Raw genomic sequence first — 10,285 nt, forward strand, 5'->3', positions numbered from 1 at the left:
GTGATTGACAGAGATTGAAACATTGTGTGTCCTTCTCACAGACTGCTTCAGTTTTGCTGTTTTTTTTTTGTTTTTGTTTTTTTTACTTTTAAAAGTTAATCACAGCACCCACATAGTTTAATCCATTGTCCAGCCTTATAGCTGTGTTGTTTATATATGCTAATATGGATAGTCAGTGTAAGTTTAAAGTGATATGATGTTTTATGTTTGCAATTTTCTGTTTGTACTTGAACATAGAAAGTGTGTGTGAGATCAGGTAGACTTGTATTTGGCTTGTACTCGGATGTTATACCCATCTATGCAATACAGTGGAATACTGCAATAAGTTTAGTATACCATCCTACCCTATTAATACATTTTTTTGTAAATATTTATTTTTTATTATTATACCATCATTGGGGGCTGAGCCCCCCTAAAATGAAAATCCTTGGTCATCGCTCAAAAAAAATAAAAAAATAAATAAAAACCTATCCAGATAAATCGCGCCATCCGGATAGAGTGAATTGTGGTTGGATGAGAATATAAACCTATACCATTCCGACACCCTATTGGTTTTTAAGCGATCCATCGCACCTGCACATGACACAAATCACGTCACACTCAAAAAAGATTATTTCTTAAAAGTTATTATTTCTCCACTACTGGCTCATTTATCAAACAGGTGCTTTCTCTTCGTCCGTTACCCTCACAGATTCCTGCAGCTAAGCTTGGATGTACATTTACATTCCAATAAAGGTTATTGATGACATGCCTCTGAAGTTTGACTTTTTGCACCATTACAATACTTACAGGCAACTAGTCATCATATCTTCCACTCCATGAAACACGTTAATGCTCAGTAGTACACATATATGGTTTTTTAATGTATTTGCATTGTACTAAAATGCGTTCATTTTCAGTGGGCACATATCCGGCTGAAACAGGTAGTGCATCCCACATTTTTCAACATTAACATTTTAATATAACATTATAGTCATTATGGCCTTTAGAAAAAAATTTTTTTGAGGAGGTGGGGTAGTGCACAATAGGCCCCTGTGCCGCGGCCTAAGCTTTTGTCCTTAATGGCATTTTTTTTTTCTTCCATTACTTTTACTTTTATACTTTAAGTAGTTTTGAAACCAGTACTTTTACACTTTTACTTGAGTAAAAAACTTGAGTTGACACTTCAACTTCTACAGAAGTCTTTTTAAACCCTAGTATCTATACTTCTACTTGAGTAATGAATGTGAATACTTTTGACACCACTGGTGTGTTTACTGACCTAATAAACTCTTTTGGAGTCGAGCAAAACGTCTCCGGGTCCACTCATTGTTTTAATCATATGCTAGATTTAATTATATCGCATGGAATTGATCTTACCGATATAAATATCGTACCTCAAAGTGATGATGTTACTGATCATTTCCTTGTATCGTGCATGCTGTGTATTACTGATATTAATTATATGGCTCCGCGTTATCGTCCGGGCAGAACTATTGTTCCAGCCACCAAAGACAGATTCACAAATAACCTGCCTGATTTATCTCAACTTCTCTCTGTACCCATAAATACACATGAACTAGACGAAATGACTAGCAACATGGGCACTATCTTCTCTAATACATTAGAAGCTGTTGCCCCCCTCAAATTGAAAAAGGTTAGAGAAAAACGTACTGCGCCATGGTACAACAGTTATACCCATTCTCTCAAGAAATAAACTCGTAATCTTGAGCGCAAATGGAGAAAAACTAACTTGGAAGTTTTTAGAATTGCGTGGAAAAACAGTATGTCCAGCTATAGACAGGCTCTAAAAGCTGCCAGGGCAGAGCATATCCGCAAACTCATAGATAATAACCAAAACAATCCAAGGTTCTTATTTAGCACAGTGGCTAGACTAACAAATAAACAGACACCACCCGATCTAAATATTCCCTCACTGTTTAATATTAATGACTTTATGAATTTCTTTACTGATAAAATAGATAACATCAGAAATACAATATCAAATGTAGATTCTACTGCATCTAGTTTTTCAGCTTCATTCATCGCACCCAAAGAAAAACTGCAGTGCTTTACAACTATAGCACAGGAAGAGCTAATCGGTGCATCTAAACCAACAACATGTTTATTAGATCCTGTAATTCTGCTCAATTGTGCTCCTCCTTGCAAAAAAAAGATCTCTATGAAGAATGTCAGTCAGGTTTCAGGCCTCACCATAGTACAGAAACTGCACTTGTTAAAATTACAAATGACTTGCTTCTTGCTTCAGACCAAGGCTGCATCTCATTGCTAGTATTACTTGATCTTAGGGCTGGGTTCGACACTATAGACCATGAAATACTCATAGATCGATTACAAAACTATACTGGTATTCAAGGGCAGGTTTTAAGATGGTTTAGATCCTACCTGTCCGATCACTACCACTTTGTTCATTTAAATGGGGAGTCATCTCAATTATCACCAGTAAAGTATGGAGTACCACAAGGATCTGTCCTAGGTCCTCTGCTATTTTCAATATATATGTTGCCCCTTGGTAATTTTATTAGAAAATAGGGATTAGTTTTCATTGTTATGCTGATGATACTCAACTATATATCTCAACAAGACCAGATGAAACTTCTAAACTATCTAAGCTAATAGATTGTGTAAAAAATTTAAAAGATTGGATGACCAATAATTTCCTACTATTAAATTCAGATAAGACAGAGATATTACTTATTGGACCAAAAAACAGTACACAGAATCTCTTGGATTACAATTTGCATTACGTTACGTCCTCTAAAGTCAAAAATCTGAGTGTTATATCAGACAGCAACTTGTCCTTTGAAAATCATATTTCCCATTTTACAAAATCAGCATTCTTCCATCTTAGAAACATTGCCAAGCTTCGAAACATGCTACCTGTTTCTGATGCAGAAAAGCTAGTTCTTGCATTCATGACCTCTAGACTGGACTATTGTAATGCACTGCTAGGTGGTTGTCCTGTATCTACAATAAACAAGCTACAGAGAGTACAAAATGCAGCGGCTAGAGTTCTTACCAGGTCAAGAAAATATGATCATATTACTCCAATTTTACAGTCTCTGCACTGGCTACCTTTTAAGTTCCGTATCATTTACAAAATATTATTACTTGCCTATAAGGCCCTAAATGGTTTAGCTCCTGCATACCTAACTTGTCTTCTACCACGCTACAATCCAACCCACTCCCTAAGGTCGCAAAACTCTGCACTTTTGGTAGTACCTAGGATAGCAAAGTCCACTAAAGGAGGTAGAGCTTTTTCACATTTGGCTCCCAAACTCTGGAATAGCCTTCCTGATAACGTTCGGTGTTCAGATACACTTTCTCTGTTTAAATCTAGATTAAAGATACATCTCTTTAGCCAAGCAATCACATAATGCATTTTATAATCTTGTACTGCAGTTATATCTGATCAAATGTACATTATTATTATTCTTTAGCTTGGGTTGAACAAATCATTTTTGCTTAGATGGAACAGCAGCTACGCTAATTATGTCTCTATTTGTTTCTCTGTTTCTGCCACAGGATTAACATCCCGTGGTAACTAGGAATTACAGAAGCTTCAGTCTGGATCCAACCCTTAAATGATCTGAGATGACCGAACACCTGAGAAAAGATGATGCCAATCCCTCAGAGGATCTCAGAGGATGCCAATGCTCAGACAACATACAGAATTACCAAATTTTGCCATAAGCACTATACAAATAAACTTGAATTGAATTGAATACCGTTTTTTGCATGTACACTATACTACGTTTTTTCTGTAGTCACTATGACAGGCTTTGGATCTGTTGGAGCAACATCTGAAACAGAGAAAATATTAGCAAAAACATTAGGGACACAGATATCATCAAGTGATTAGTAGTTTTGTTTGCTTTTCAGTGAAAATATCTGAACAACCTCAAAAAGGTAAATTTGGTAAAATTATTTTCAAACTATATTATTATAATAAATTTATTTTACTCATTAGCAAACTTTTTTTTTTTCTTGTTTTAAGCATTAACCTCACTGTATTATGTTTTACATTTTTGCTTTAACAAGACAAATCAATTTGCTAATGTAAAAAACAAAAACAAAACAACTCAATACGCATTCTCCGAAAACAATGAATGAATTTGAATAATTTATATAAGCAGTTTTGCTTCCCTGCTCTTGTTTTAAAGATGTTTAAATAATTTTACTGGTTAATGTTACAATGCTCATATTTAAATTTTACACTTCAGCAAACAAATGCAGAAGTCATCACCATTTCTAATTTAACCTAATATAAAGTTTATAAAAAATAAACAATCAGATGCTCACCTGGTTCTCCTTTAATTTCAACTGGCTCTCCAAAGAAGAGTTTATTGCTGTTCAAAAACAAGACTTTTTCATGTGTGAAACAATACCACGTAAAACTGATTTGAGTAGAAGAAAAAAAGCTAAAATTGAGCAAAAATTATTTTTGAATGATCTGTCAATCCTTTACACTTTCATATCTTAAATGTAAATGCAGTACAATACTATAAACAAGAAAATGTTACTCACCATAGACAAAATAGCACAAAATATAATACATATTTGATGCATTTTTTCAAAGGTCAGCAAAGAATCTCAGTTCTTCTACAAGAAGAGGAACAAAACTACTGAAAGGATGAAAAAAATCTCAATCACAAAATCATTCAATGTACCGCAAACCCATGCACAAAACCCCCCTCTGATATGGAAAGCCATACTAGTATCTATTTTCATGCTACTAGTACTTATTTTTTTAGATACTAGTATCTTTTCCATTAAATACTAGTACTTATTCATTAGGCCTACTAGTGCTTATGCTTTTGCTACTAGTGTCTTTTGTAAAGTTACTAGTACTTATTCATTAGATACTAGTTCTTATTTATTAGACAGGCTACTAGTACTTATTTCAATAGTGACTAGTATTTAATTATACTCTTCTTGTTAAGAAAAAATAGATCTAGTACGCTGTTCTGTGTCAGATGCGCCACGCAGATATGCTGTTTATGTGGTTTGCGCTTTGATTTGAATGAAAACAATGTATCCGTGTGGCACAGCTGACACAGAACAGCATACGCTGTTTACGTTCAGTGGAAACTCTCCAAAATTGTTGAATAAGGTCGTTATTTTTGTTTTATTTGCGTACAAAAAGTATTCTCGTAGCTTTGTAAAATTAGGTTCAACCCCTGATGTCACATGAATTATTTGACCGATCTCTTTGCTACGTTTCTGGACCTTGATCGTGTTAACATTGCTATCTATGGGAGGGAATTCATCAAAAATATCTTAATTTTCAAACCCGTTAGACGAACAGAGGTCTTACGGGTTTGGAACGACATGAGGGTGAGTAATTAATGACAGAATTTTCATTTTTGAGTGAACTAGCCCGTTAAAGTATAAGCACTAGTAGCATAAGTACTACTACTTAATGGAAAAGATAATAGTATCTTAAAAAATAAGTAGCCTACTAGTAATGTTAAATTAGATACAAGTGCGGTTTATAGATTAAATGTTAAACCGGCTTGCCATACTCTGAAGTCTTTATACAAGTGCTGTGTTTATTTCGTTATTTGTCTGTTTTTACAGGCATCAGGTCCAGTTTTTGTCGAACTAGCGGACAAACTGATTCCTAAAGCAAACCAAATTAGGTTGAACCCCTGATGCCTAAAGCAAACCAAAGGTAAGAATGATGCTGGTGTTGATGCTGAACATTCATTTTTCAGGACACAGAGATCTATAAGTATCACTAAAAGACCTTTTTCAGATATTAACTTTAGCTCCTGAACAGCAGCAGAGAGAAAAACAAACTCAAATTACAGTAAAAATCCAATTCACTGTCCATTCCATCAGCTGAAACATAAGCACATGGCTGAATATGGTCATTTATTTATTCATCTGACAGACAGTCTGCATTGTACAACATACACAATTCCATATTTTGTCCCAATGGTGGTGATCTGCTCTGCCACAAAGCAACTTTGGGTTATCTTCAGTAAAAAAAATTTTTTAATGGTAAATATTCAAGAGATTAATTTGAAATTCTTCACATCACTGATATGGATGTAAAGTACGATTACTTTATTTTTGTTTATTTGCAACTAAATTTAACTGAACGTAGAAATAGACATCAGCAGGAATGTGATTCGTTCTATGAAGGTGATATCTCAGCACAATGAGACTGGTCTGAGGTTCTTCATTTCATTTACAGCCAGCAGATGGCAGATTTCTCTTTTAAACAGATTGCAATGCTTGACACTGAACATGATTTTTAAGCCTAAAATGCTTTTGTGATCATTTTTACATACTTTAAATAAGCCCCATTTAAAGTCTACATTGAAGCAAAACATAAAACATTTCACTAGGAACAGATTAAGATGAAAAAACACATAAAGACAAACAATCTGATTATTGTCAGTGTATTAAATGTAACTGTAACCGATACTAAGATATAATGACTATAAAAAAAATCTACACTTACTAGAAAAGAAATAGTGATGTTTTGAACATTTTCATTGTGAAAGATAAAGATTTAAGGTTGTACAGTCTGAATAATCATGATAGAAGAAACTGCTTTTAACTTTGCTTATTGAGAAGAAATTAAATCAAAGATATCTTTAACCAGTACTGGATTTCCCGTGTCTTTACTGGAGCTAGAAGTGGTTGTTGGGCAGTTTTGCATGACCAGCAGGTCTGGGTCTGAAAATGAGAAATTGAGATCAAAAATGGTAGGCTACCGTATTAACACTTTGTGCCACTGTGCAAGAAAAACAACAACAACAACGCAAGACTTACTGTCTTTTGTAATGGTGGGGACATCGTCTTGTTCTTAAACCTGGAGAGGAATGAAACATTTTACAAAGATTTTTACTAAAATGTTGAGAAAAAAAACCATCAGTGACATTCATACATTATTTTAAATAAATTAAATTCAAATTTTCAGTAAAATTGAGAAGAAAAATATACAGGCAAAACTTAATCAATCCAAAAGTAATGAAAACAGTTTCTATGAATATGAGAGTGAATTGGAAATATATGCATATATGTGATTAAAATGTAAATATGGACATATGTACATGTAAAACTAAATAAGTGTCCTCCCACAGGGCTTTGTTAATGACCAGACCCCTTTTTTCCTTTGTTTAGTATTAGCAGGATCACATTTTCAAAATGCCACCTATAGGTACTCTCTACTGCAAGTGTGTTCTTATTAATAATATAAAGTATAAAATATTAGTAATATATATCTTATTCTTTTAAATCAGTCCATATTTGCTTGTGTGATTGTCTTTAGGAATAGTTTAACTGTGTAATGAAAAATTGAGTAGTAGTATTGAAATTTTACAGCTACGGGTACATCTACAGCTACTGTTTTTCCCCACTGAAAATGGAATTTGCACATTTATGATTGATGTGATAGTATATAATTGTGGATTTGTTTTAATTGACTGCATTCAAGTCATGAATTCAACTAAGAGTAATTGTGTGCAATTGCTTATTTGTTAAAAAATTTATATGGTCCACAATCAATTTTTTTTCAAAAAATGTGTAGTTAAAAATGACCATTATCTATTGCAGTATGAGTAATTTAAAAGGTGAATGTGACTTACGGTTGCAGTACAAAATTGCGAAGATCAGCAGAATGAGGAGAACACCACAACCAGCGGCCAAAGATGATAATATCCAAGTCTCACAGTTGATCCTGGGCTTCAGCTCTGTGAACATATACACGTCCTAATCTTTACAGCACTGTTTGATTATTTACTAACACACACACACGCTTTTATATATGCTATGTATATAAATATATAGTCAAACAAACCTTGACATTTACATGGTGATGTTGTCTTAATGTTTATCGTTGCAGATTTCGGTGGTGTTGGATCGATTTTTGGAGGTGGTGTTGTTGGATCTTTAACAAAGATATAAGCAAAAGGATTTTGAAAGCAACCGGGATCCCCTATATTCTTGTTTTATTTTGTTTTTTGCATTTTCAGTGAAAATATCTAAACAACATTAATTATTTAATATAAGTTTAAATCAATTTATATAAGTTTAATTATTAAAATAAGTTTAAACTTTGTACTCCATTAGCATTATTTTAAACATAATCCTTACTGTTTTTCTTTTCATTTCTGTGAAATCTATACTCACAAGACCAATGAATTTGCCCATAAGGTAACACAAATTTATTTAATTCAAGACACATTTACATTAAACAATTAATGAAAATTTGCTTCACAGATACATTATGTATGTTTATATATATATATATATTGAAACCGTGAAAATACTGATTAAGAAAATGTAAGCAGTGCTCACATTTTACATGACTTTTGAAGAGTCAGCAAACAAATGCAGATGTGATCACTAATAATTCAATCCATCATAATGTTTATAAAAAGCATTTTCTCACCTGGTTCTCCTTTAATTTCAACTGGCTCTCCAAAGAAGAGTTTATTGCTGTTCAAGGCTGCGCAGGTGTACAAACCACTGTCTGTCTTTTTATTGAAAGACTTAATAGTCAAAGCAAGTTTACCACTTTGAGGATTTTTGTTAACGTATTTTTTCATATCAGCATTAAACTTTTCCTCTGTGCCTTTAACAGTGAGCAAATACTTTGCACCACTTGTGTTTATTTGAAACCAGAATGTAATGGCGCCGTGCTGTTTTGAGTCACAATCAACTGTTACCTCCTGTCCTTCTTGGTAGAGGGTATGTGAAAAGCACCCTAGAGACAAAAAAGTTTTAAATGTAGAAAAACAAGACTTTAATCCATGTGTGAACCAATACCATCTGGAGCAGATTTAAACAAAAACCAAAAATTGTATTCATAAGGTTGAATTTAAAGTCATTTGAATAACTAAATTCTTCCGTATTCGGTGATGCAAAAATAGAATGAACTTGTTTTACTATTGAATTAACTGAAACGTAGCTTTTAATACATTTAAGCAGGCAAATGTAAATATATGTCATCATTTCTGTATTGTATCATAATTTCCTTGCCATTTCTATGTTAAAAAAAATTTGCTCAAATTTGAACTTAAAAAAGTATTATTAACAGAAATAAGTCTACACTAAAATTGTAGACTGTCTATTGACTATATAAAATAATGTACAAATAATCACTTCCAGGCAAAATATGATTACTCTATTTAAATGATCACAAGCAATCTGTCAATCTCATACTTTCACACCTAAAACATTTCCTATAATATAAATGCAATATTATATACAAGATAATGTTCTACTTACCATCGAAGAGGGACAAAATCACACAAAATGCAATGCATATTTGATACATTTTTTCAATTCTCAGTGCAAACATTCAGCTCTTCTACAACACCAGGAACAAAACAACTAAAAGGATGAAAAAAATCTCCCCGTGTGCCCCTCCCTAACCCTCACTTTCATTTCCATGGTTTTCAACTACTTACAAATTGTACTGAAGAAATTAAATGTTAAAATGTACTATTTGTTTTGTTGCTATTAAAATGCATAAACTCTTTTATACATATAAAATATATAACAATTAAAGAAATGAATGGACCACAAATGCAGAAAAAATTAAACATGAATAAAAACAATTATGGACACACAGCATAAAATATAGAAATGCAAATCAAATTCTAGTGTACATAAAAGTATACCATTTAGATTGAGTAAGGATAAGGTTTATTTCTCATCATTTCTCTACTTTTCTGCCTAAATTAGTTCAAATATCTATTCTATCTATTCTGTATAAATGCATAGAAAGACAGAGACAGACATATAGACAAATAGATAGATAGATAGCAAAAAGTAGCCAATAGGTCAAATAAGCATAAAGTTAGGCTATCAACATCATCTCACTACATGATCTGGTAAAAAATTAGCTAGAATTCTTTAAGAATATTACAGTATGAAAAGCATCTGGATCAGTGTGGATCATTTTTAAATTTCGGTCTATAAAACAGGTGTCTGTTGTGCTTGTTTTGTAAGTGGCTTGTCGTATTGTCGGTGCAGTGGTGCAGCACGCGTGCACCTGAAGGGGGTCTGCATGCACCAGCAGCGGTGAGCGCAGCTCTTTGATCACGCTTCAAACTGCATGTGACACGCTCTGAGTGAGTGGGGCTGTACATGTCACTTCGGTGGGAGACTTTGGCCCTGCAACGTTCAGTCAGCTTTGAAAACGTGACATTAGGGTGTACAAAGCCTATTACATATAACCTATGCATGGAATGTTTTTGTTTGTGGCGTCCACGCGATTTGTTCTTTCACGTATTTAAGATCTATTTATGAACAACTATGAAGT

General features: G+C 33.4%; 1 protein-coding gene across 1 annotated transcript; it reads right to left on the reverse strand.

The window, feature by feature from the left end:
- Nucleotides 1-4,308: 4,308 nt before the first annotated feature.
- Nucleotides 4,309-9,940, reverse strand: cd8a (CD8a molecule). The gene is made up of 6 exons (XM_079394263.1): nucleotides 9,247-9,940; nucleotides 8,408-8,722; nucleotides 7,814-7,903; nucleotides 7,602-7,706; nucleotides 6,787-6,826; nucleotides 4,309-6,690 (listed from the first exon to the last, which is right to left on the reverse strand). Exons 1-6 carry the CDS (start codon nucleotides 9,317-9,319, stop codon nucleotides 6,645-6,647), a joined length of 669 nt encoding a protein of 222 aa, XP_079250389.1. The 5' UTR covers nucleotides 9,320-9,940; the 3' UTR covers nucleotides 4,309-6,644.
- Nucleotides 9,941-10,285: the final 345 nt, after the last annotated feature.

This window comes from Barbus barbus, assembly GCF_936440315.1.
Source record: "Barbus barbus genome assembly, chromosome: 36".
In the NCBI taxonomy this organism is placed as follows: domain Eukaryota; kingdom Metazoa; phylum Chordata; class Actinopteri; order Cypriniformes; family Cyprinidae; genus Barbus; species Barbus barbus.

Coding starts and splice junctions, on each gene's coding strand:
- cd8a (XM_079394263.1), bottom strand. CDS start 9,319: ATGTTTGCACTGAGAATTGAAAAAATGTATCAAATATGCATTGCATTT. Junction 8,723..9,246: donor GATTTTGTCCCTCTTCGATG/GTAAGTAGAACA, acceptor TTTTGTCTCTAG/GGTGCTTTTCACATACCCTC. Junction 7,904..8,407: donor TGAAATTAAAGGAGAACCAG/GTGAGAAAATGC, acceptor TCTTTGTTAAAG/ATCCAACAACACCACCTCCA.